We start from the raw sequence: 25,860 nt of genomic DNA, 5'->3' as shown, positions 1-25,860 counted from the left end.
TGGGACGGAGACTTCGTTGCGGGAGAGGTTGCTCAATCTGAACGCCAAGTTACAGCACGGATGATATTTCACAGCTATGAGACCCGAAACCTCCAGGCAATGACAAATCCAAAGCGACAGCCACGCCACGCTATATCACAGCCATCCTGTTCTATGTCCTCCGCCCAGCTACCCCCCCCCCCTCCCTCCTCCAACCCCCTTTCCCTTCCAAAGAATACAGATTGTACACGGGCGATGGCTCAGAAGGAGGTGAGGCGATCAATCCAAAGATGCGAGGCCCAACGGCTTGACCCAAAAGCGAAGTCCTTGACAGACGAGGAAAAGAAAAGAAAACATCGGCCGCCGTCTAATGCACATTCAAGCTCGCTCGTTGCTGCTACCCAAAACCACAACTCCCAACGCCGATTCGCAGCCCAATCACCTTGCTTTCATATCCGCTTCCTAAGGCTCTTCTCGGCCAGGCTCGCGTACTCGACCAGATTGGCCATGATACCCCCACTTCCCCACTCCGGCGCCGTCATCTGCAACACCGCCAACACGCTCTCTCGGCTGGGGAGAGCCTCAGGCGGGATCCGGCCGTCCCCGGTGGCATCGGTGGGGTCGAGCGCCTTCTCGGTGAGTCGCCTGAGGATGCTGACGGAAAGCCCAAGCAAGTACACGAGATCCGGGTCCCGCTTCGGCTGGCCACGCCCTTGGCCTGTTCTGACCAAGGACCCTTCATACTGCTGGCCGAGTTGTCGCGCGAGCATGAAGAGATTCTGGGCAAATCCGTTGCCAGACGAGAGCCATGCGCGCGTGACGCCAGTGTCGGATCCGGGTGCCAGGCCGGAAAGGATGTCGGCAGCAAGGAGACCCTGCATCAGGAGCGGCTTGCGCGCCTCCACCACGGGGGGGAGGTTAACGGGGCGGGGCTCCCGCAGGTTGTCCGGGACCGCGCACACCGCGAGCGCGAAGGCACGGGTAAGGAGCTCGCACGGCGGCGATGTGGCGACGCTGGCGTCGGCGGCAAAGATGGTCTTGTAATGCGTCCTGTTTGGCTCGTCCCGGGCGAGCAGCTTGGCGAGGGAGTCGACAGCATGGGGAAGATACTGGTGAAGCGCGGGGTCGTAAGGCGCGAAGAAAAGCTTGTGGTCGGAAACGGTCGGGCCTGGTGTCGGAGCGAAGGCAAGCAGGAACTGCAAGAGGCAGAATGCCTGCTCGCGGCTGGGAATCTCCACCGACCCGGCAATGTTGGACAAGAACGTCACGAGGTCCTTCATCAGGTCCAGAGTGTCCAGGTTTGTGCGGAGAAGCAGCTCCCGTGTGCCCAGGTACCTAATCAGGACGCAGAGGAACTTGATGACCTGCTCCTCGGCGAGGACGGCGTGGTTTTCTTCCCGCCACGAGAGGTTGCGCAGGATGGTGGTGATGCAGATGAGCCGGTCGACGGCACGCTCGAGCTCGTACTCGAGCGACCCGAAGACGGGCACGTTGCGCAGCTTGAGCCTGTCGACGCGACACGCGCGCACCACCTCCTCGTAGGGGGTGATGGTGATCTCGTTGGACGCCTCCTCGGAGTTTTCCACAAGCAAATCCATCTGCTCTTCGGCACACTCGATCAAGGCGTCGACCAACTCGTCGCAGTACCGAAGCTCGATCTGGGGGATGGGGATGGGCTGCGTGGGGCTGACAAAATGGTAATCGCTGCACGTTAGGGAAGCGAGGGTGTCGAGCGCCAACCGGACCTCCCCATGGATGCCGCTTTGTATGCTCTTTGTGAGCGCGTGGATGTCGACGTTGCCGAGGTCGATGGGAAGGGGCACATCAATCTTTGCTCGCTGCAACGAGTCGCCAAGCCTCCACAGGGCCTGAACGTCGAGGCCGCCAAATGTTGTCAGCTCGCGGGAGCAAGGCATGTATTCGTCGGGGTTCGTCGCGAACGGGGCAGGGAACTTCAGAGCACCAGCAGCGTCGTCCGGCATTCCGTGGGTTTCGGGATGGGCGGAGCCCGGCAGCGATGTCGCGCCCGCTTTGCTCTGCGCGGGGGATGGGATGGCGAACTCATCTCCCGTCGGGGTCGGCTGTACGGTTCTCGACAGGCTATTCCGGACGTGCCTCTGGTTGGCGAGCATCGGCTGCGGGGGATGCGACGGCGAAGCGGCCGGGAAGCCGTTGACGCCGGGCTGCGCCGGTCCCGGCGGCTTGACGGGGGGCTGCATCTGACCGGGTAGTTGTGCCTGTTGGCCGGGCTTCATCATCTGTGGCGGCATCTGGCCAGGAGCCATTCCCTTGGCGGGCGTCCCCGGTGCATTGGGCATCGTTCCTTGCTGCTGCATCCGCATCTTATGTTGAGCCGTCCACAGCTCCTCGTACTTGAGCAGGTTCCGCTCGTACACGCCCTTGAGTTGCTGGGCGGCCGACGCGATTTGCTGGGGGGCGAAGCCCATGAGCTGGGCGACCTGGATCCAACCGTTTGTTTGGCTCGCGTTGCGCCACCCGCCCATCTTGACGTACACCAGTTGAAACAAGTTGTAGAGCGGGATCGGTCGGCCTTCAACCGCGGGGTTCGGGTCGAGGGGGAGGCCTTTGGAGTTCATGAAAGCGGACAAGTGCTTCATGAACTGCTCCGGAGGAGGTAGGCGTATCACGGGCTGCTGGGGCGCTCCTGGTTGCGGTCTCACACCTCCCTGTGGCATCTGGCCGTTGGGTACGCCCGGTCTCGCTGCCATCATATTCCGAGCTTGGGCTTGGGCCTGGGCTTGAGCTTGCGCTTGCGCTTGAGCTTGCGCTTGCGCTTGAGCTTGCGCTTGCGCTTGGGACTGCGCCTGGGCTTGAGCCTGAGCTTGAGCTTGAGCCTGTTGGGGTTGGACCTGCGGGCCCTGACCTTGGGCCGGCATCGTCGGTTGCTGCATCATGTTGGGGTTCCCCATCTGTTGCATTTGCATGTTGGTCCGATGAGCCTGCTGCTGCAGCTGCATCTGGTAGAGCAGCTTCTGCTGCTGCTCGAGTGCATTGCGCGGCTGGGCCATGGCCTGCGAGAACATCATGTTGGCCATCTGTCCCGGCATCTGCCCGGGCATCTGCCCGGGTATTTGGCCCGGCAGCTGACCCGCCATGGGGACGCCGAGCTGAGCCGGCATCTGCCCGCCCATCTGCGCGGCCATCTGGCCCGGCATCGAGGTTTGCATCATCGGGCCAGGCATCTGGCCCATCTGGCCCAGCTGCTGCATCTGCTGCTGCATCTGCTGTATTTGTTGCATCTGCTGCATCTGCGGCGGGAGCTGTCCCATGGGCATTTGACCGGGCATCATCTGACCGGGCATCGCGTTGGGGGAGGGGGCCGGGCGCACGGGGGATTGCGCGGCTGCAAACTGCGGGTTGAAGTTTTGCGCAAAGGCGTTCTGCTGCATGAAGGTTTGCGGCGCGCCTCCGTGGTCCGACGGCACGGGCGACTGCTGGGGAAACTGCTGCGCGGCGGGCGAGAAAGGGTGCGGCGACGTCGACGCGACCCTTTGAGGGACGGCGCCCGGGCGCATTTGGTTGGCCATGATGGGTGACGGCGTCGCGTTCGTGGATCCGTTCGGTTGGAGGTGTGGATAGGGGGACGGCTGGCCGGAGGCTTGCTGCGGCATGCCGGGTTGCGGGAAGCCTGGGAACGCGCTTTGCTGCGGCGTCTCGGCCCGCGACGTCGGCGGCATGCCGGGCGCAGGGCGCGGCGACTGGGTCACGCTGTCTTCTCTCGGCCTCGGACGCTTCGAGGGGACGACCGAGTTTGTTTGATACATGGGATTCGGAAAGGAAGGCGATGCGTTGCGCATGGGGCCGGGCCCGTTAGGCATGACCATTTGCTGGGGGTTGGCGAACTGGGCATTGAGCTGGGCGGGGTTGCCCATGAAAGCAGACGGGTCCATCATGGCGCCGGCCATGGCGGAGGGATCGGTGATGTGAGGGAAGCCGTTGCCATTCTGGTTGGGGACAGCGGCCTCGTTGATCCAGGAGCTCATGTCGGTCGGAGGTTGAGGGCGGCGGCGGCAATGGTCGCGCCCATCAGGTTTGGATTCCTTCGCGGCGGCCGTTAGCGACAACGATCCACGTATAGAGGACGACTTGTTGATTGGAAAAACGATAAAATTAAGATGGGTAGGGGTGTCGCGACGGCTTGTCGCGATGGAGTCGGTCGCGTCGCGGTTGTGTCGGGGGAGTGGCAGTTGTGCAGTGGTTCAACGGGGCAAAAGACGGGTTTCTGGGCTTTGGGGCGCTGGTCCGGGGCTTGGGTGCGGCGTGTGCTGCTGACTGACCCACCCATCGAGGGGGGCGTGCTCGAGGGATCCACTTCTTGCCCAGAGAGGAGCCAGCACCTCAGCCAGCGGGCAACCATGAGCCGCCGCCGCTTGGTCCAGGGGGGGGGGGGCCAAAGGGAAAGCGACGGGAAGGGACTTTTTTTTCCCGCGCAGAGCCCAACCGGGGAAAGAAAACAGAAAAACAACAAAAAGCCAAAAAAAAAAAAAAAAAAAAATCAAGAAAACAAGGCAAGGAACAGGATGGCAATGATGTCACATAGAAAGAAAAAAGAGGGTATCCACGGGGCCCATGGCCAGCCTCATACTGTGCACCGATCCGGCAGCAAACGCAGCGACAATGGCGGCCTGTCGCAACACCGGACGGAGCACAGTGGAGGCCACCAGACTCGCGTCGGTTTGTACGTACGGTAGTCACAAGGGACCATCAAAAAGGGAAAAATGAAAACAAACGATAATGAGCCAAAAAAAAAAACAACGGCCAGACGAACAAGGGCCGAACGCGACGGGGATAGGTGAGTCCCGCGTCGGAGCGCGCTGCGACAAATTTTCGCAGGCAGCTTCCCGGCCGTCTCCAATCTCCAGCAGCCAACGATCGGAGGTCGCGCAATCGCAGAGTGCATGAGCCGACCCAGCCCAGGCATCAAAACGATCACGAGATTTGATCGTGTCGGAGAGATCCGAACTGCAAGCTGGAGGCGGGAACGAGAATAAAAAAGGGGGGGTGCGGAAGAAAAATAAACGAGGGACAGGTCTTACCTCGCTCAACTCGCAGGCGCTGTCTGTTGCCGATTGGGATGTTCGGTCGCGTGTTGCTTGTCGAAGTCCACTGGCTGGCGGATGCACTGTGACAAGAGACCGCGCAGTTGGCTTTGGAACCCTTTCAGCCGGGAGAAAAGCATCAGACGGATCCGGTTTAGCCTGATGGATCCCAAAACAAACCCTGTAGCCAATAGGAGGCACGCCATGGTCGACTTGACACGTGCCCCGCACAAAGATGGAAAGCCAAGCCGACTTTCTCTGAGGTGCCCAGGGCACCCTCCGTTCTTTTTTGCTCGGCTTGGTCCATCTGGGAGTTCCTGGCTGCCCTCCATGGCCGGCCGGTCACGTCTCGGTCCTCGCTGCCGCCAGCATCGCCCGCCTGGCCGGACAAGGAGCGACAGCACAGGCACGACGACATTTGGTCCGTTCTCTTCCAAGCCTGTCGAGGGTCCAAGACGGGTTCAAGCGTCCTGGTGGTCGGTTGGGTGCCAAAGTCGAGCCCGGAGCGCGTGCCCTATCACACATCCCCGAAACAGTCGGCCCCACCAGGTGCTCATTCTCGAGCGTCGCTGATCGACTGGTCGGAGAAGGATCGCATTTCGAGTCTGATTTGGACGAGCCGTCAAGGCCCATGGGACTGAGAGGGCATCCAAGTCGGCCGGAGAAGGTCGTAGTGGCTTGAGATGGACGGCTCCAGCGCCAACGAGGTCGAAGCCACGGGGTGCACCTCGAGCTGGCAAGGTTGCTGTGTCGCCTGGTCCGTGGATCCAGATCTGACCAGAGCCTGGCCGCTGCTCCCAGCCGCCCTCCAGGTCGCACGGCATCCACCCATCGTCGGGTCAAACGCTCTCCACGTCGGGTTGCTGAAGAAATCGGTCGGCTGTGTTGAGTAGAAGAAGAAAAAAGAATATCCAAGGTTGGATCGCCGTTGGGAATGCCGCCGAATTTCGCTTCTCTTTTTATCATCTGGCAACTGACTCCTGGTCTTGCCGGTGGTGCCGTCAATCTGGATCCAGGCGCGTCCCACATTGACTTGCCGAGTGCCAGTGAAGATCCTGGTCATCCCCCACCGCATGAGCCCAAGCCCCCCCAGGTGGTGCTGCCCGTCCCGTTGCTGTGCAAACGGCAGAATGCCCTCCCTCACGTCGCGAGGGCATCGTTCCAAAAGAAAAAAAATGCTGACGGAGATGCGGGTTCCATCTCAACCGATCGGAATTTTGGTTTGGTGTCGTTGCTTAACGTCGTTGGTTCTGTGCTGTGTCGTCGGTTTTGCCGACTAACACCCAAATGGTCCGCTGGTCCAAGTAAGAGCGGCTGGTGACATCGACTTCGGCAGGGCAGCTGTGTTCAGAGGCAGACAGCCTGGCCACAACGAATATTTCCGAGCGAGAAAAGAAGAATACAAGAAGAGAAAAGGATTGACGAGTTTGCAAACACAGGAGAAGAGGGAGAACAGGGGGGCGAGGTGGGCAGCTTGAGCCCTTTTAAATGGTGCCGGATTCATGAGCAAAGTCACTTTTACTCCGCGACCACACGCACAAGGCACTAAGCTAAATTCTCCGAACACCAGCCAGCAGGGAGCTGCCAGCCAACCCACCCTCTGTGTCGGCGAATGCCAGTTAACGTTCCCAGCAAACACCCCTCTATCAAGCCCGGTCCTTTACGGACGGATTCTCGTTTTCTCGAGTTTGCAAGACGTCGGATACAATATGAGGACTGCGATCCCCCGCTCTGTCCATCATTGAACAAAGGCGGGCTTGGAGCCTCCTCTCCGAATCCATGGATTTCAGTCCGGCTGCCTTGTCGGGCAGATGACCTCTCCGCAGCTGGCTCGGACGTGCCAGTTGCCCTCCGTCGCATTTTCCTGATGGGACAGCACATCCCGCACCTGTCAATGAAAATGGCTAAGCTTCTGTCGGGGGTGTCACGAAGCATGGCCCCCCCCCCAAAAGCCCCCGTCCGGGACCCAGTCCGTCCGTCCTTGCTTCCCGCTGAGGCCTCGATTGGTTTGGATCCGACCGCTCTGAACGAGATAACTAACTACTGTGTACCTCGAGGGGATGTTTCTGCCGTGTTCAACGTGACCACTCCTCGCCTCGCAGTCGACGAACCAGGCCCTTGTTTGACACTCGCTCCCGTCGCCTGTCCATGAGACCATTTGGCCAGGGGTCTGCCCCCCCACCAATGTTGGTCGCTCGGCGGTTCCCGAGAACGGCTGGGCACTGTGCTTCCGCGAGCCGGGCCGCCTCAACGCCAGACGGTGTGCTCAGGAGAACATTCAGCGATTGGCTCCGGATTCTCCGCCACTGCGATCCTCGATCAATCAAAGTCGTTACACAGTATTGTGTGGGAGAGAGCGCCTTGAGCAGGTAAGGTATATATCTACCTTACTACGGAAGTTATTCAGCAGTTGCAAGGTATCCTGGTGTGGGCGGCCAAAGTGGCCATCAAACCCCCGCAAAGGGCAGAAGTGAAGCGCGTTGAGAGGCGGCGCACCGTCGAGTCGCTCAAGTCGTCTTGCCGTCCTGAACGACAAGTCGGTTGAATTGAATATGTTCTTTGCCAATACGTATCCCAATACGCTCAATGCCCGTCCTGCAACATGATCACGACACGATAGTTCCATGGGTAATTATTCGTGAGTGAAACCAACCCAAGGCAAAAGCGCCCGGGCAGGGGATCATATCCGCACTGTGCCAATTCTGAATGGCTGGGGGGCCCCTGGCGACGCCAATTCGAGTTGTTCAACAACAAACCATCATCAAGCCATCCACAGTTCATCAACTCCCTCTTTCAACGGTTATATGTTTACGCAGTAACAACGAACGTCCTCATACTCCACAACTACCACCCGAGAACCTGACAAGTAGCTTGCTCAATGGCGAAACGAAAATCAGAGGTTTTAGGGGAAGTCTCTGAAGCGCCACGGAGACGTTCTGCTCGGCTTCAGGACTCACAAGCCCAGAGCCCGGGTTCTGCAGTCGCAAAGCAGGGGACGAAGGGAACGACGTCCAGCACTATTCGCAAGGTAATCTACAACATAGAGGGTTTCATTCTCTTTCCAGCGTTTTACCAATGCCATCATTCATCATTTCTCCTTGCCTCTCCTTGCCCTCTGGTTTTCCATGTACTTGTGTATCCACGTCTCTTTTTTTTTTTTCTTCGCGTCTTCTCTCTTGTTACCATCTCTGCTCTTCTGTTTGGTCTTGCTGTTTCTCTGCTCTTATCTTCCCGAGTTCGCGTTTCGTTCTGGTTTCTCTTATTTGTCTTTTATGTTTTTCCGAATCCAAATTTGATCATGTTATTAAGTCGGTTCCCAAACCATCCATCCCAAGACCTGCATGCGATCTCTCCCGCTATCGTAACAATGATGAATCAGTCCTGACGAGTCTACTAGCAATCATCGGATCCCGAACCAACTGCCAAAAAGAGTCATCCGTGCAAACAGTCCACCGCGGCAAAGAAGTCCGCGGCCAATGGCCTGAATGGAATCGAGGCGAACAAGAAGGGACCGGACGAGGCGACAACCCCTGCACCCGATGTCAACGCATCCTTGGGCGAGGAAAGGAACTACTGGCTTATGAAGGCGGAGCCCGAGTCACGGTTTGAGAATGGTGTCGATGTCAAGTTCTCGATCGACGATCTCGCAGCCAAAACAGAGCCGGAGCCATGGGATGGTAAGACGCGAGCGTATCTCTCCTGTTCTCCTGCAGAGTACAAAGTCCATCTCTGGCCATATTTCTCACTACCTGCCCACAAGGAATCCGCGCTTATGCTGCTCGCAACAATCTCCGCGCCATGAAGAAGGGCGACCTGGCCTTCTTCTATCACTCCAACTGCAAGGAGCCTGGAATTGTTGGAACCATGGAGATTGTGCAGGAGCACTCCCCCGATCGTAAGTGTGCCTATGCCGGCCAAGCAACAGCCCGGACCTCGAGGCAAAGCTCTGACGATGCCGCTGCAGTTTCGGCCCACGATCCGAAGGCTCCCTATTATGACCCGACGTCCAGCCCGTCCAACCCCAAATGGAGCGTGGTTCACGTCGAGTTCCGGAGCAAGTTCGCTGTTCCCATCGGGCTGAAGGAACTCCGCGAGATGGGCGGCCCTGGCAAGCCTCTCGAGAATATGCAGATGCTCAAGCAGTCGCGGCTGAGTGTCAGCAAGGTGGCGGCCGCGGAGTGGGAGTACCTGATGAGTGTGGCCAAGAGCAAGGCGGCGCAGTAGATCTTCGATGTTCAGGGGCTGGAAACGCGAGGACCCTCATTACATGGCGCTGTGCTTTAGGAAACTGTAGTAGGCAATATAATAGATAATGCAGGGTATCAACCAGTGGATTCCACCACCGACCGCTTCGTGTGTTCCAAGACCGTCTTGATGGCCTCGTCCAGACCCTCCGTCTCCAGGACCGTGTCGAGCCAAGCGACGATCTTGCTGGCCAGGGCTTTCCTGTCGCTCGTGCTCTCCAAGGCACGCCTGAGCCGCGTCAGGGATTCGCGTAGAGCCTTGGGGAAGGCGGCGGTGAGGACGCCCACGCCGATGAGAGGCTCACGGATCTGGCAGCTGCATGTGCAAGGATGGTTCGGGAACAGCTCCTCCATGGCGGCCAGCACATGCTGCACAACCCTCTCCTGGCACGAAACCTCGCTGAAGCGGGCAAACGCGTCGAAGAACATCTCGGCCGCAACGGGGCCGAAGAAGGGCTGCTTCCTCGAGATGTCGAAGATGGCCATGGGTATCGCGCCGCTGAGCGCGGGGCTCTGCTCCAGCTTCTTGGTTTCCTCCTCGTTGAACACCTTGGGCTTTGCCTTGGAACTCTGTCCTTGGGCATCAGGGTCCGGCAGCAGCAGCTCGTCTTCATCGCCGCTCTCGTCATCGTCGTCGTCAAGCTGGATCGTATCGCCCTCTTGCACCGCCTCCGTCGCCTTGATGGCCTCCATGACGTTCACCCCCTTCCTGACTCCCTTGCCCTTCTTCTTGGCCTCCACCCTGGCCAGCCACTCCATCTCGCAGCGGGCGTACTCGACCCAAAGCGTGGGCTCCCGCGTGCAGAAACGGCAGCCACGCAGGAAATGGGCGCGCGCGCGCTCCATGTCGCCAGACCGCGCGGCGCGCCGGCCGGCGAGGGCCCAAAGACCCGCTTCGGTCGGGTGCAGGCGTAGGGCGCGGGTGCAAATGCGACGCCAGCGCTTGGTCGCCTTCACGTCGGCGGCGAAGTCCAGGTACGCCAGCCACAACGGAACACACCCGGGATGCTTGAGCACGGCCCGTTCAAAGATTCCAAAGGTGCGGGCCTGGCTGGCGTGCGACGACGAGGAGCGGATGTTGAGGCGACGGCAGCGCTTTGCGCGCAGGCGGTCCAGAGAGCGCTCCCACTCGACGTAGGCGAGGAAGTCGGTTGGCTTGGTGCCGGGGGCGAGGATCAGATGTTCATAGTCGGAGCGCTTGGAGACGAGAGCGCGGATTTCGTCCTGCAGGGAGTGACACCAATTAGATCCTGCCAACTGGCCTTCGAGAGAGACAATGATGGCCGGCGACGGGGAACCCGGCCTACCTTGGTGAAGATCTCTTTCTCTTCGAACTCGCGCAGCTCAGGCGCCGCGCGCTCCAGATAAAAGCGTGCTTTATCCGAGACACCCGCCATGGCTACGGCCGGTGCAGGCAGGCAAAACCGCTACGCCGAAGGGTGGTGGGAATGGGACGGGAAGTGACCTGGGAGCTTGGAAGGACGCTCGCCCGCAGAAAGACAGAGAGAGAGAGGCGGTTGATGGTGGAGCTTCGGCGTCGACTTTTTTGTGGGGCCGATAATTACTGCCGACTCTCACCGCCTACCTATTCAGCCATGTGCGGGTACTCGGCACGGGCCTCGCCCTGGCGACGCTGGCTCCCGAGGACCCACCTCTTGGCGTCTTGCCCTCTCCACCCCTGTCCCATCGTGCAGGTCTTGGATGCGACATGATTGACGGATTGGATGCCATCTTGCGCGCCGAGGCATCCGGGCAGCGTCGCGCCGCCCTATTTTCCGATCTTCCACCACAACGCTTTCTCTTCGAACCCTCTCTTGTTCTTGACGACATTGCTGGCCATTCGTTCTCTTGTGCTGGGCCATCAGGTGTCGGCGTTCCAACAGCGGCGCAGTTGGCATGCCATTTTGCGTCTAGCCCGACTGCTGCCTTTTTTTTTTTCTCTTTTCCTTCCTCTTTGGGTTTCATTGATATCCCGCGAAGATGGCACCGTCGCGTTACAAAGACAAGGACGCCGGCGTCGTGCTCTCGTTCAGCGGCCAGTGGGTGAGCTGGTCGCACACTGCCATCGCCTACTGTATGCATTCAATGGCTACCCACCAGCCCCTCTTCTACTCGGCGTAGGTGCTATCTCAGATCCTCAAGGCTAACCCCCATCACTAGTGGCTTTCCTCAGCGCCCTTGTCATCGGCTGCGCTCTGCACTACCGCAAGATCGTTCAGAATGAGTGGTACGGCTACCCGGACGAATGGTTCCCTTCCGTGTCGGCCACCATTGGCGACCGCTACCCGGAGCGTTCCATCTTCATGATCTTCATCGCCATCACGTCCGGTACGTTCGGCCAGGGGTTTGCCCCATTGCCCCTCCCGTCGCGGTCTCACGCTGAATGACTCGCTTCAGGGCCGAGATTTGCCCTCGTCGGACTCTGGTACCTCCTAACGGCGAAGCCCGGCAGCGCACTCCCCAAGGCCGTTGCCCTCTCTGGCCTCGTCCGAACATTGACATGCGGCGGGTGGACCTACATTACGTCGACTGATGATCATGACTGGCACGACATCTTGATGATTTCCTACATTGTTTTCACCATCCCCTGGACCGCAGGCTGCATCAAGCTCAGCCCTCCCAACGCCAAGGCGATCAAGTATCGGAAATACCTGGCCGGGGCTTTCTTCGGCACTCTCGTGCCGCTGGTGTACTTCTTCATCCAGCACAAGGTCCACCGTGTGGCCGGAGGTGAGTGGAGCTTCCACGCGAGTGGTTCAGCGCCGGTCGTGCTGATGGGGTTGGCTGCAGCCTACACGATCTATGCCTTCTTTGAATGGTCCTTGATCATTCTCGACGTTGCCTTCGACGCCGTCACTGCTCTGGATTTCGACACGTTCGAGGTGGTCGTCAGGGACGTCAAGGGTGCAAGCAAGGGGTACGTGCAATGGCTTCCGCTCTAGGCCCTGTCTGGCACATGTGCAGGTAGCGGCTTGTACATACAGGCGGATCCTCGGATTATGCAATGGTCAAGACATCATCTAAAACGCCCGATAGTGCCAACACGTCGCCTGTGCCAAGTGCCATGCTGGAAAAGGAGTAAGAGACCCCTGCCTACCCAGCCAAGGTGTCCTCGATCTGCCTGGTGGGGCGCATAGCTGACGGGCTCATGCACAGGAAGGACAAGGCCGCTGCCAACGCCTTTTCTGCCGGCTTCCGCTGGGCCAATGCGCTTGACATCGCGGCCGAGGTGTACCACGGCGTAAGCAACATCGTAGGGCATTTGAGGTCTCGCAAGACCCCGGTCTAACCTGGCTTAGTTTGTTTTCTGGTCAATCCTGACCAGCCTAGGCCTCGTTGTCTGGTGTAAGCCCCCCGTCTCATCGCAGCACCAAAAAGGCATGCGTTGACCCTTAGATAGATTTCCCTCTCTGGCACATGGGCATCTCGGGCTATGAGGCCCTGGTCATGTCGACCGTCACCCCTGCGCTTCTGGGCATCAAGCCGCTGCGTTCCTTGATTAGCAAAAACCAGCGCCTTGTCCATGTCCTCTCGCTGGCCGGCCTGGTCGCCTACAAGGTCCAGGATCCCGTCTACCGCCTCTTCACGGTGGGCTTTGGCGTCGCCATGTCCTGTCTTGGGTGGGCTGCCACTCTCCACGCCGACTCGGTGCACCCGGCGAGGCTCGAGATGCGGGTCCTCGCGTGGACCATCGGCCTGCTGATGTCGTCCGTGGCCAAGTTTGCGTGGTACACCAACAACCCCATTTGGCCCGTCATGCACGCTGCCAACGGCGGGTGGAACGGCACCGGCCTGGCCCTTGGCGTTCTCGCGGCGCTGCGGTTCACGCGTCGCGCTCCTCTCCAGGGTGGAAACCCCGCCGAGGACAAGAGCGGCTCGGCGGTGCTCTCTGCGTTTGGCATTGCTGGCTTGTTCTTCGGTCTCCACTCCCTCCTTTCGGACACCAGCACCATGATCCTTTGGGTGTGGGATGGCTACCCTATCCGAGGCCCGGTCTCCAACGTCCACGGTTGGTACACCATTGCCGCCATGACGGCTGGCGTCGTCGCCGGAGTCTCTCGGCCCGAGCTGGTTGCTACCTGGACGGCGTACGCCGTGGGCTGCCTGGGTGCTGCGATCCTCACCCTGTACCATCACTGGTTTGGTTACTATGGTGGCCTGATCCTGGCCGCCTATCTCATGGCCATCGCAACCCCAATGATCTCCAGCGCGGCCAAGAAGAGCCCTGCCGTTACCTTCGGCTTGGGCTTCTTCATTTACAACTTCCTCGTTCTCTTCCACGTTTGGGTTGTTGCTTACGCATTCGTTCCTGGCGGACCGCTCGTCCGGGAGCATACCGACTGGGTCATGATCACCATGATGCTGTTCATCGGCGCTGGCGTCTTCAACCTCATCTCGCAGCAGGCCAGGTCTGGCAGGAAGCAGGCGGACAAGCGCCGCGCCACCACCACCGCCACGGGCCACCGCAAGTACCACGCGGGGGTGCTCGGCCTCCTCAACGTCCTCTTCCTCTGCGCCAACGTCTTGCGCTTTCCCGCGAACGATTACAAGCCGTACCATGCCAAGGACCGGCTCATCACCGCGGGCATCTGGACGATCCACTTCTCGCTTGACAACGACATGTGGTCGTCCGAGTACCGCATGCGCGACTTGATCAAGGAGCTGGAGATTGACGTGATCGGCTTGCTCGAGTCGGACCTGCAACGCATCATCATGGGCAACCGCGATACCACGCAGTTCCTGGCCGAAGACCTCGGCATGTACGTCGACTACGGCCCGGGCCCTAACAAGCACACGTGGGGTGCTGCGCTCTTGTCCAAGTTCCCCATCCTCAATTCGACGCACCACCTGCTGCCCAGCCCCGTGGGCGAACTGGCACCGGCCATCCACGCGACGCTTGACGTGTACGGCACCCTTGTCGACGTGTTCGTGTTCCACTCGGGCCAGGAAGAGGATCCAGAAGACCGCCGCCTCCAATCCGAGTATCTGTCCAAGCTGATGGGCTCGTCGTCACGCCCCAGCATTTTGCTCTCGTACCTGGTCACGAAGCCGCTCCAGGGCAACTACAACACGTACGTGTCGAACGTTAGCGGCATGCACGACGTCGACGAGACGGACGACGACCGGTGGTGCGAGTACATTTTGTTCAAGGGCCTCAGGCGCACGGGCTACGCACGCGTCAGCCGCAGCACCATCACCGACACGGAACTGCAGGTTGCCAAGTTTGTTGTGCCGTCGAGCAGCGAAGAGAGCGCGTCGGTGTGGACGGCATCCAAGGCGCTGAGGGACAGGCGCGTGCCGGAGAACGAGGTGCCCGATGGCTGGCGTTTCCCGAGCATGTTCCGGGGCGACGGCGTTCGGGGCCACCGGTACCACGTCTTTGACGAGCCGAGGTATTTCAACTTCTAAGGAGAGGAGCGTGTACGACGGGTGGAGGTAATTCTCAGGAGGCAATTGTGTGTACGTTAATGCTAGTGTTATTATATCCAGAACATATGCGGCCTGTTTTGGTATCTTTCCCAAGTTTCTCCCCTGCCATGAAAAAAAAAAAAAAAAAACAAAAGACCCGAGCAACCCTGCATTCCGGCACCGTGCGGTAATACAGCTTTAATCAACCCGGACGACCAGCTTCCCCCCGCTAATCTCCCCCCTCCTCATGCGGTCCAGGCCCTTGTTGATGCTGCCGAGGCCCTTCTCGACGTCGATGATGTCGGGCGGCGTGACAAGGCCCTGCTCCAACAGCCTCTCCAGCCACTCGACGAGCGCCTGGCCCACGGCCGGAACCTCGTGGAACAGCTTGATGGGCACGGTATGGAACACAACGCCGTCCGGCGGCGACTGCTTCGGCAGACCGGTGAGGCCGACCAGGTGCGCCGACGGCAGGGTCAGGTCGGACAGCGACTCGGCGTGGGGGGTGGCGGGCGGCGAGGGCGGCGACGCCCTGGCCGCGTCCTTGTCTTCGTCGCCGGCCTTCCACTTCTCGAGAACGGTTGCGGCCGACGCCGGCGTGGCGGGATCCTCGGCCACGTAGTTGGGGTCCAGGGCGTGCATCAACGCGACGGCCGAGTCGCGGCCGCGCGTGTCGACGGCGAAGCGTAGCCGGCCGCCGGCGTTGCGGCGGATGATTTCGATGGCCCGTTGGGGATCATGGCTGTCGACGAGCAGGTCGGCGCGGATGGCCCGGTGGTTGGACAGACGCACGCCGTGCTTGGCCGTGTCGACGACCGAGATGGTCTTGAGCCCTGCGAGGCGCGCGAGCTGGATGGTGAGGTTGGCCGACGTCGAGGAGCCTGGGAAGGACGCCGAGTCAGCGCGGCGGAACGTGGGAACGGCGGCGCCAGACGCAAAGCTTACCACCCCAGATGGCGATCCAGTCATCGGGCTGGGCCCGGTCGTGAGAGCGGAGGTTATCCAGGCATTCTTGCCGGATGTCGGCAGCGAGGGATTCGGCAGGGAGCTGGCGGACGAGGGTGTAGAGGTCGGGCCCTCCGAGGATGGTGGAAAAGTCGAGGCCTATGCAGACGCCGAGGCCGAGCGCAGCCGCGACGAAGGCGACACCGAGCGTTGACCCTTCCTCGACGGAAAGCGACCGCGGGAGCCGGACGATGTTGTAGTCTGGGCACACGGCGTATTGCTGGTACGCGGCCTTGCGGAGATCCCTATAATCGGTCGAGATGGCGAGGACCTGCGGCATGCGAGTGAGCTGGGGCTCGTGTGGGAAGACGAGGCAAGCAGGGAGAGGCTCTCATACCTTGTCGCCGACCTTGAGACGGGATGAGCCTCGCGGGCTCACCACCACCTCGCCCGCCAGCTCCCGGCCAGAGATGTACGGGAGTTGCGGGATGGCAAAGTTGAAGTCACTTTCAGGCATGCCATGTTAGAGGATGTCGCAAGAGACAGAGACAGAGACCGAGAGGGAGAATGAGACATGGGCCTGTCAGGGGCAGGGAACGGCGTCGCTTACGGAGATTTCCAGTCGATGGGGTTGAGGCCAATTGCTTGCGTCCGGACAAGGGCCTCGCTGTCATCTTGCAACGCAGGCACCGGGTAGTCGTCCGCCAGCTCATAGGGTTGGCGGGCGGCGTGCAGCAGCAACACCGTCTGCTTGTCTGGAACCGGAGTTGGCTGGAGGGGTTGTTGTTGCTGGTCCATGGTCACGACGCGGGCCTCGGCCGGCTTGGTGTCGTTCGGCTTCGAGGTCGACCGGGATTTGTAGAGACGGTGGAAAGAGACGCGATGAAAGACCGACGTGCCCATCTTTGATAACTGGACTGCTGGATGTGATGATGCAGCTCACTTGGGGCACACGACGGAGAGATGGCTCGACGAGCAGCGTCAAGATAAACTTTCAGGCACTCCGAACATCGCCCGTCAACCTCCGCTGTCGATCCCTTGCGGCGGTTTCTCCAAGCCCACTTAGCTCCGGTGACAAGAAGACGCTTCGATTGCGCAATTGTGGATTTACTCTAAATCATTGGTCTTTTAGTGTCTACATCTCGCAGCCCGTAGATCCTAGGGCTGCCCCGAGGCGAAGACGAAGAGCCCCCACGCCGTCTTGACATGGCATGGATGGCCGACCTAACCAACAAGAGACACGACGGAAGCAGGCACGGGGAGAAGGAATAGGTGCAAGCTCGGCGTCTCGGAGAGTCAAGGCCGGGCGCGGCTAGCAGCCTTGCCAGCTTGACGTTTGCGGACAAAAGGCTGCAAAAGAGTGGTTGAAGGGTAGCCCAGCTGTCGACACCATTGCCCACGTTGATCACGCAATCCAGCCCCTGACCACCCAAATGCAAGTGGATCGACAATGCACGTAACCACTGAGATCTCAACCATCACGACCCCATCCTTTCTTTCCTATTCGAGATTTCGTGGCCGCTTCCCTCTTTTTTCCGAAATGCTGGTTTTTTCCGGGTTGCTGTTGTTTTGTTGATTGTGCTTCGCGAGGTGTGCTGGACTCGCAAAGGGATGCCCCCAGCCTTCCTCGCACCCACAACCCAACTCCATAACTATTAATGATTAGCTCCCATTTCAAACAGTCAAATGCAACGGATGAATTCTCTTCATGTCGGCAAAAAAAAAAAAAAAAGGAAACTTGAGACCAACCATCATGGCCTTCGTCCAAACACTAGGTTCGTCAACCTGCTCTCCACCAACCCATGTGTGGCATGCAAGCCAACCGCCGGGTCACAACCACTTGTCACCTGGATCGATGGTCATGCCCCCGCTACCCCCCTCCCTGGGGCCCCGGTTTCCGGTCTGAAAGATTACATACTGCTCAGCTATAGCAGATCAGCGCGGGATGGGTAGCTTCGGTGTTGCTAGGTTGCGAGCTGGGGTGCATGTCTTGTCTCGGAGATCGGCGTTCAAACGAACCCGGGTTCTGGCGCAGCTGCCTCCATCTGGCTCATCGGAAGCAAAGCCCTCTCTTCCAGGCCCGCGAGCGATCCAACAAGCCGCCAAGGTCACATCCGACTGCATATCCAAGGCTGACTGCCGTCCCGTTCCTCTGGAACGCCCCCCCCCCCCCCCCCCCCACCCAATCTTCGTCCGGGGCAATCTATTGCGTTGCCGCTGCCACTCGGGCGAGATGCCCCCACGGTGTCTGTGATTGCCATGTTCCCGAGGATTTTCGTCTCTGGTTCCTCTTGTGAGATGCCCGCGGAGTTACCTTCGCACCAGCTGACTGTTAGGTAGCTTCTTGGGGGGTACCTGGGCCTGGGTAGTGCCGGTGCCATGTTGAACGGGGTGCATGCTTCTCCCATCGCGCGACAAGGACCCTTGGCGATGTCCACTGGCACATCGAAACGCGCCTTCTAACTCAGCTGGTTCCGCCCGTTGCGGATATTGCATCACACAGAGCTCATCTTTATGCATCCCCCCCTCCTTGGAACCATCGACACCGGATAGGTGTTGGTGGAGTCCTGGGGCAGCATGAATGCCAAAGTATAGACATAGTCATTTCTCTCGTTAGACTTGCAGAGAATAACTACAAGCAGTCTTCGAGGGTATGGGTAGCATGCGATGGAAGAGCCAAGCGCGCAGAGTGCGCCATTCTGCTTCAGAACAGCCGAAGGCAAAGTGGATGACCAGCAAGCCGGTATCTTTTGACAAGAGGCCGTCGGCGCAATTGATCCATCACCGCCGTCTCCGCCTCCCGGACCTCTCTCAGCGAAGGTGCCGTACAACTAGCAGAAGCATGGAAAATCCACCGCCGGCGGCCAACCCCCTGAGGAACTCGCTGATAGCCTCAAGAGGGGATAGATTCATGAAAATTGTGGGCGGCAGCCGCAAGGAATAACATGTCTACCTGGGTACAATAATTCAATACTTTGCCCGATGTGGTGTCCCAGAGGCACTTTCTAGCTGCGTACGGCTGTGAGACCAATGCACGACGTCGGCGCTAGAAAAGCGCCCTACAATCGTCAAGGGGTTTTCCTCCTTAATTGTCCTAAAACAGGGGCAGTGCCATAACCAGCAGACATAACTTCCACCTAAACTGAATCGATTCAGTAATACGTACCGAAGCAGGCGTGTCCATCGGCTTCTTTGAATGGTCCCAGGTCCATCGTCTCTTGATGAAGCAGGTGGGTCCAAACATACCTTGCCTCTCGTGATAATCGCGGAGCCCATCTGCTCGATGTTACCCTTTATAAAAGTTTTGGTTCGGTTCAGAAGTCAACAAACGATTGGCCCTATTCAGCACCCTGAAGGAAGCCTACCGCAAAAGGCTTCACTTGCACCGTACGCAGCAGACGGTGGCTTGCGGTGGTTTGCTATGGTTTCGGCGGAACCTCGCAGGGGCGGGAGAGTTGCAGGACCATACAAACCAGGTCTTTTTGAGCATCTCCAATCACCTCAGGTTGCGGAGATAGACCCAAGGAGACAAAAAAAAACCAAAAGCGAATTGCCCCCACACGGGATTGAACCGTGGACCTCATCATGTCGCGTTGCATCCGAGGGAAGGATACGAGTGATGCGCTCTACCACTGAGCTATAAGGGCAAGCTTGAAATCTCGTTGCGAAATGCTGAGCTATAAGCATGCCCTGATGTCGATTGTCCCGAACCTCGGTCTTGCAGCCCATGCTTTACTATTTTACGGTGTTGCACACCTTCATAACACAGGCGCCAGGTGCTGCTGAAGACACATCACCGTCTGTCTCATCGGTAATAATATGGAGGTGCGGCGACCCTGACGTCCTGTATTGCATAGCTTGCACCCATCTTCGGAACATTCTACGCCGATGCTTCAAGGGTTAGGAGGAGATAGTTATGGCACCGCGAAACATAGCGACGGACTCCTTCCTACCCCTGCAGCCAGGATCTTTGTCCTCGAAGATTTCCTATGCACTTTGTTTTTTCAACAACCTCAACCGTACGTTCCCAGTCGGTATGCAGGGCGGTAGTGTTCGATGATCCCCTTGTCTTTCACTCTGGGGACTGATCACGCGCTAACATCGGGTAGTCTTCGACGAGATGGGATGTGGCAAATTATCGCCCAAATAATAAGGGTAGACTTAGGCATCTTGGTTCCTGGAAGAATGTTCGCTCTGGCAGATCTCTCAATAAGACTCATAAATAATTCCTAGTATGTACAAATGTTCGCTTTGACCGCCCGAGGCCCAAGGTGCCTCCCCAAGCAGAAACTCCCTTTGTACACCCAGTTCTTGAAAAGCCGTCATGCAAAAGTATGTCAAACTCGGAGATTTCGCCATGCATTCGTCAGCTCGTTTGTCACAGCTCTCTCCTCCGGAACTCCACCATTGGGCCGTGCTTTAGGCTCGTAAATGTGTCGATCAGTTGGAACTCCCCTGGGCGATGGCGCCCCCATTCGGCTCCTGGCGCGCCCTCACCCGGATCTGCGACGCCAACCGCCTTGCGCACGTCGTACATGAAAAGAACCCGGGCCAGCGTGTTGGTCATTTCGACATAGGCGAGTCCTTTTCCAATGCAGCCGCGTGGCCCGATAGAGAAGGGACAGAACGCGCTGTGCGCCAGGGCCACCTCCGCCTCGCTCACGCCGCTTACTGCCGCGCTCTTGTCGCCGGTTTCATTGTTCTTGGAGACGATCCACCGCTCAGGCCGGTATTCGAACGGCTTCGGGTAGTAGTCTGGGTTATGGTGGATGGTATAGTGCGGGGTCCCAACGACCGTACCAGCGGGGATATGCTCGCCATCGATCGTCATGCCGCCCGGCAAGACCTCGCGCGGTAGCAGGCCGCCAACCGAGGGGGAGAGTCGCATGGCTTCATCGATACAGGCGCGGAGGTAGGTGCACGACGTGAGCTGAGGACCCTGGTGGATATCCTCGAGCGCGGAAAACTTGGCGCGAATTTCTTGCGTTGCCTTGGCAAGGGCATCTGGGTGGCGTACAAGGTAGAATAGAGTCGCGGCCATGGCGGTCGAGGTGGTATCGGAGCCGGCAATGATGAGAAGGTTGGACTCCCCCCACAACTCGGGCATGGTGAAGCCCTGGCCAGTCTCGGGATCCCGCGCCTTGAGAAGGTAGTAGAAGAAATCACGCCGGTCTGTTTCATCGCCGAGGGTAGTGCGGTCGGTGAGCTGTTGTCGGCTGTAGGCCATGTACTTGGCCCGGCCAGCGGCGATCCGGCGAAAGAGGATCTTGTCGAGGCTGAGCTTGTTGATAATGGGCATGGTTCCACACTGACGCAGTCATCATGTCAGTACAACAGGAGAACTTTAAGAATCGCAAGCTCGGCCATGAAAAACCTACGAGGAGGTGGCGTTGAGCAGCAACTCCGACGAGCTCGACGGCGTAGCGGTTGTCGGGCCGGTCAAGCATGTGGAACGCCTTTCCAAAGCAGAGATCTCCAAGAATGTCCATGGTCAACCAGTTCAACCAGTCCGACATGTTCTTCGCGGACGACCAGCCCTTCTTTTCGGGTGTCTGGCGCCCAGAGTCGCCAATGGCCTCGCAGAAGGTGCGAATGTTGGCAAGAATATAGCGCTCAACCTCCTTGATGGCCCCGTCCGAGAAGGCATGGGCGAGAACTCTACGCTTGCGAGCATGGACGTCCTTGTCGCGTACGTTGTGCGTGTTGGGGCGAGGGTGAACTTCGCAATGAAATTAGCCCTGGGTGAGCCCTAGAAAAAACAACACGCAAAAGCCAGTGGTGCGGCTGAGGGGGATTGCTCACCGAAGGCGTCGTAGAACTCGGCCTTGCGCACGTTGGTGCGGAAGCCATAGATCTCCTTGAGCGCCGTGTTGGAGTTGAACGACAGCGAGTTCGGGCCAAAGCGCACGACCCGGCCGTATTTCTCATGAAGCCTCCAGAACTCAAGATGACGATCTCCCTTCCATGCGTGGTAGAGCATGTAGGCATTGGTTACTTTGGCCAGGAGCGGACCCGGATACTTGGCCAGCGGATGGAAAAAGATCCGATAAACGACGAGACATGTTGCCTGGAGAGCTTAGTGTCAGTAGCCAGGAAATGGCTTCGTGAGACAGTGTAGGAGTCGACGCACATAGACTACGCCGACAACAGCCAGCAAGGCGAGCCACAGGACAAGGTGGGCGGAGACAAAGGCCATCTTGGAGGAGCCGAGCAGTCGGTAGCGTACAGTCGACTCAGCAGAGACCCGAAAGGGAATCGAATTGCGTGGGATAGCAAAGCTCGATAAACCGCATCAGGATTGAAGCATGGACGAGGATGGAGGGGGGAAAGGGGGGGGGGGGGGTCAAATGCCATGTGTTATACGTAGCGCCGCCGACCATGACGTTCCCGGCCCCTTCCCCTTTACCCACGGGGCAGCCGGGGCTTAGAAAAGCTGGAGAATTCGACATTTCGGCCATTCAGACCGGCGACGCATGACTCCCGGCAAAGGCTATTGGGCGGTCACCATGGTCTCCGAGCTCCTTGCCCTCCATGTTTGCTTTGCGTCGTTGATCCGCTCGGCTTTCCGCGGCAAAGCTTATCTGTTATCGGCTCGTCATCGCCCACGTGATCTGATGCCTCGCCAGGGAACTGCCGGCGGCTCTCTCTGACGTGCCGCCCTAATCCGCTTCGCTTCCGCTCCCCGGTCTTAGTCGAACCGGTCCCGCATCCGCCGCCTCCCGGGGCTGTCGTACTGTACCGTACTGGACACGATGCCGTGGCTGACGTAGGATGAGATGATCCCACGGATCGATCTCGCAGCCATTGATTCAAGGAGCCTGAAAATGAGTAGAAGGACTTACATCCGGTCATGAGTGGAAGCGGAAAGATTGCCCAACAAGACCTTGTCAGTAATTATTGTTTCTAGGGGTGTGTGGTGCGTGTAAGATACCGTCCTGAGTCGTGTAAGCCTGGCGTCCCGACCTTCCGGATTTCTCTCCAACCCCGAAGCTACCCGGACCCACCCCCGCATCCCCGATGCTTTCCCCCCCAACCTGGACCTGACTTCCACCATAGGTACGACCGGGTAAGGAAAGGAACGTTTGGTATAGGAACTAACCTTACTTTTGGGCGGGTACCTTAGGTTTGCCAATCAACGTCATTTCACCGGGAGTAGAAAGAGAAATCATGTGGAGCAGTCGACATCGCCCAGTCCCTGTCCGAACCGGCAACAGAACTGAGGTGTCCTGCCACTTCTTTCCTGCTCTCAGGCTGCCCAGGCGGACAGATCTTAAGAAACGATAGCCTATCTCCCCGTCGACAACATGGAAGGGCTCCACGTGAGGTACACTGTAAGTTGACAGGTGGAGTTTTCTTGTGCACGGGCGGGCAGTGTTGCTGGCATACCTAGCAGGGGCCCGAGTCGGAAGGCTCGGGCTTGGGTCCAGCCCCGAAACACTACTCTGCCGTGTTGTGGGCTGGTACACTGGATCCGCAATAGAAACCACTACTTAGTCACAGCCACCAATTCCAGATCTCGTGGATTGAACTGTACCTACCTAGGTAAGGTACGTACCACGGTGTACACGTGCTGTGCATGACGGACTTGCGGGGGTCGCGGTCAACATCAATGTGGGACTGTGTTGTACGAGGTGCTGGCTTGTTACACGCGCCCCAGACCACTACGTAACTCCTGGTTGAACGAAACACGTGTGCCCATCGCGCATGTTTCACTCCATTTTCTTGGTGATTTGATGTATGCACCGAAATCACCGCCAGGAAAGGGGCTATCCTGACGCGGCGGACTTTGACACTTCGGACCGAGACGGCAGACCCGTTTACCTCAAGCATCTCGCCGGCATTACGAAAAGGTCCGTCATCGCCATGGATACATTCCACGAGTGGGTCGAATAGCAGACATGTCGCTTACACTGAAAGCGACCCCTTGCGGGGAGGAGCTCGAGTATCACCATAGAAAAAAAAGGCTGGATCCCTAGCACAACGTCTGATGCATTCCTGGACTTGGGTTGGTCGCAGTCTCGCTCCATATGTCTCTAGCCGTTAATCTTGCGTATCGGGCAGGTCACTTTTCTGGATAACGCAAGACATTTGACAATGCACCTAGATAGCATGGTCACAATGAAAACGATACTTCATGAAACAAAAAACAAACATTAACGCCAGAGCTCTGGCGTAGAATGCATCGATCCCCTAGGGAATCGACGCGGCAAAATGCTGGCTAAGTATGTACATAGAAAATAAACAAAGACCCAGCTCGGATTGTTCTTCCACGCCAGCCCCCTTTTATTGACCATTTTGTGCTCCCAACAACACGCTCCTCCTAGCCCTGTTTCGCCAGGCATGCATCTCCTCCTTGCACCCTTGCATGACCCAACACCACGCTCCCATCCTCTTTCCGACCCTCAGTTCACATCCAGGCAGTATTGCTGAGTGCACGCGCCATCGGGGGGCGCGCAGATGCCGCAGCTCGAGTTGCAGCAGACGAGGCCGGCGGCGCAGACTGTCTTGCCGCACACCTCGCCCTTGACGGGATGGCAGAGTTGCTTGGTGCAGCCCTGCCCGGGCTTAACGCAGATACCGCAGCTCTTGTTGCAGCACTCGGTGCCGGGCTGGCAGATGGAGGGACCGCACCGCTGGCCGACGGGCAACTCCGGGTCCAGAGGCGGCACCGGAAGATCTGGCTCAGGCAGGGGCAGCGTCTCCACGGGCTTGCAGACTTGTTGGGTGCACGCCATTCCCGGCTTGACGCACATGCTGCAGGACGGGTTGCAGCATGTCAAGCCCTGGGCGCAGACTGCGTTGCCGCACTTGACGGGGTACTTGGAGACGCACTCCGGCTTGCCGTTGATCACCTGGCAGGTCTCGTGGACGGCGCACTTGATTGGAGCACAAGCCAAGGCCAGATCGTTGGCCGGCAGGTCGACGGGGTTCGCGTTGATCCCGACCGTTGCGAAGGCAACGGCGAGCAGGAGGGTCTGAGACAGGGACCGCATCCTGTGTGTAAGTAATAGTTGTAAGTAATAGTGTGTAGGTTGGTTGGTGGTGGTTGGATGACTTCTACGTTGAGCTTTGCCAGAGGAGATAGCGTTAGGCGTCTCTGGAGAACAACGAGTCGAGGCAACACGAAACGTTTCTCTGGCATGCCAATAAATATTGAAAAATTCCAGACCAGCCCACACTTCATTCCTCCATTTTCCTAGCGCTTCTCATCTCCTCGGTCCGAGGCCCGGTGGTGAGGTTGGCCCAAGAATGCGCCGGGTGAGGAGGCGGGTTTTCGTCATTCCAGGGTAAAACCCAGAGTCCAGGCCTGAAATTAGAAGCAAGAAAACCACGATGGGTCGCATGTTGTATCATGGTATTTCGCAGGTGTTCTTCCGGATAGCCTGGTCTGGGGAACCTGCAGCGCCAAGAGGTTCGCCGAGCACGGTGCTACGGCTACAGGCCCTGGTTGACGTTGACTCGGCTCGACAACATTCCGCGTTGACAGGTCAAACCTGGGGATTATCCCTTCTCTCTCGGCTCGTGTCTATACGAGGTGGGCCGGTACCGGCGCTCTAACAACTGTCATGGTTACCACCCACGGAAGATCATCCGCCCCAGAGAGCGGAGGTAACTGTCTCCGTACTACGTGGCGCCCTTTGGCATTCCAGACCGTTGGGGGAGCAGTTCAATCTAAGCGAGGACCATAGACAAGGTTGTATTGTACGGAGGAATTGGTTGGTTTTGCCAAAACAGGCAACATTGAGTGTTGGGGTGACAGACTTTACCGTTGTCTTTGAGTCACAAAGCAGATTCTGAGAGTCGTGCTCGCCTCGCATAATCATTCTGTGAACTGTTATCATGTGCTTGCCTTTGGACGAGCGTCGTTGGCAGGCTGGTTCTGTCCGCCAAGTGATAAAGGTCTTCACAACGAAGGGGAGATACGCGAGTCCTTCTTTTGAAGCCGCTGATCACAGGCTGTGTGTCTGCCACAATGGTGGACATCGAGTCCAATGACGATACCTTGGTCGAGAAACATAGGGAGAGCACGGTGGGCGGTGACAAGGTCGAGGGGGCTATTTTACATGTTTGACGTGTCTTAGTCTGCAATGCGCACCTCATCACTGTGCTGCGAGGGATTGGCGTCTGGATGTGTATAACTCGCCAACACGTCACAGTTCAAGTCAGTTCAAGGAGCAAATGCGTTGGCATCAGAGTTGTGCTTCTCTTGTTGGTCTTTTCCA

The 25,860-nt window shown here is 58.4% G+C and overlaps 7 protein-coding genes and 1 non-coding gene across 8 annotated transcripts; 2 read left to right on the top strand and 6 right to left on the bottom strand.

The window, feature by feature from the left end:
• Positions 1 to 428: 428 nt before the first annotated feature.
• On the bottom strand, positions 429 to 6,005 carry VTJ83DRAFT_6172 (uncharacterized protein; the record flags this gene model as incomplete). The annotated part of the gene is made up of 3 exons (XM_071012854.1): positions 429 to 4,040; positions 5,037 to 5,360; positions 5,439 to 6,005. 3 exons carry the CDS (start codon positions 6,003 to 6,005, stop codon positions 429 to 431), a joined length of 4,503 nt encoding a protein of 1,500 aa, XP_070865547.1.
• Positions 6,006 to 7,917: 1,912 nt separating this feature from the next.
• On the top strand, positions 7,918 to 9,263 carry VTJ83DRAFT_6171 (uncharacterized protein; the record flags this gene model as incomplete). Its single annotated transcript, XM_071012853.1, has 4 exons — positions 7,918 to 8,067; positions 8,437 to 8,716; positions 8,800 to 8,934; positions 9,004 to 9,263. 4 exons carry the CDS (start codon positions 7,918 to 7,920, stop codon positions 9,261 to 9,263), a joined length of 825 nt encoding a protein of 274 aa, XP_070865546.1.
• Positions 9,264 to 9,361: 98 nt separating this feature from the next.
• Positions 9,362 to 10,680, bottom strand: VTJ83DRAFT_6170 (uncharacterized protein; the record flags this gene model as incomplete). The annotated part of the gene is made up of 2 exons (XM_071012852.1): positions 9,362 to 10,507; positions 10,591 to 10,680. The coding sequence occupies 2 exons, from the start codon at positions 10,678 to 10,680 to the stop codon at positions 9,362 to 9,364; spliced, it is 1,236 nt and encodes a 411-aa protein (XP_070865545.1).
• Positions 10,681 to 11,263: 583 nt separating this feature from the next.
• Positions 11,264 to 14,692, top strand: VTJ83DRAFT_6169 (uncharacterized protein; the record flags this gene model as incomplete). Its single annotated transcript, XM_071012850.1, has 8 exons — positions 11,264 to 11,357; positions 11,444 to 11,611; positions 11,681 to 12,013; positions 12,074 to 12,200; positions 12,320 to 12,361; positions 12,440 to 12,524; positions 12,583 to 12,628; positions 12,684 to 14,692. 8 exons carry the CDS (start codon positions 11,264 to 11,266, stop codon positions 14,690 to 14,692), a joined length of 2,904 nt encoding a protein of 967 aa, XP_070865544.1.
• A 198-nt stretch (positions 14,693 to 14,890) lies between these two features.
• Positions 14,891 to 16,540, bottom strand: VTJ83DRAFT_6168 (uncharacterized protein; the record flags this gene model as incomplete). Its single annotated transcript, XM_071012849.1, has 4 exons — positions 14,891 to 15,573; positions 15,638 to 15,968; positions 16,035 to 16,143; positions 16,248 to 16,540. 4 exons carry the CDS (start codon positions 16,538 to 16,540, stop codon positions 14,891 to 14,893), a joined length of 1,416 nt encoding a protein of 471 aa, XP_070865543.1.
• Positions 16,541 to 19,188: 2,648 nt separating this feature from the next.
• VTJ83DRAFT_t128 lies at positions 19,189 to 19,284 on the bottom strand. The gene has a single exon. It is a non-coding gene; the product is annotated as a tRNA-Thr (tRNA).
• A 731-nt stretch (positions 19,285 to 20,015) lies between these two features.
• Positions 20,016 to 21,833, bottom strand: VTJ83DRAFT_6167 (uncharacterized protein; the record flags this gene model as incomplete). The annotated part of the gene is made up of 4 exons (XM_071012848.1): positions 20,016 to 20,945; positions 21,016 to 21,356; positions 21,440 to 21,704; positions 21,768 to 21,833. 4 exons carry the CDS (start codon positions 21,831 to 21,833, stop codon positions 20,016 to 20,018), a joined length of 1,602 nt encoding a protein of 533 aa, XP_070865542.1.
• Positions 21,834 to 24,039: 2,206 nt separating this feature from the next.
• Positions 24,040 to 24,630, bottom strand: VTJ83DRAFT_6166 (uncharacterized protein; the record flags this gene model as incomplete). The annotated part of the gene is made up of 1 exon (XM_071012847.1): positions 24,040 to 24,630. The coding sequence occupies one exon, from the start codon at positions 24,628 to 24,630 to the stop codon at positions 24,040 to 24,042; it is 591 nt and encodes a 196-aa protein (XP_070865541.1).
• Between the last annotated feature and the right edge of the window lie 1,230 nt (positions 24,631 to 25,860).

Source organism: Remersonia thermophila, chromosome 5, assembly GCF_042764415.1.
Source record: "Remersonia thermophila strain ATCC 22073 chromosome 5, whole genome shotgun sequence".
Taxonomy (NCBI): domain Eukaryota; kingdom Fungi; phylum Ascomycota; class Sordariomycetes; order Sordariales; family Chaetomiaceae; genus Remersonia; species Remersonia thermophila.
This window is presented reverse-complemented; position numbering and strand designations above follow the sequence as displayed.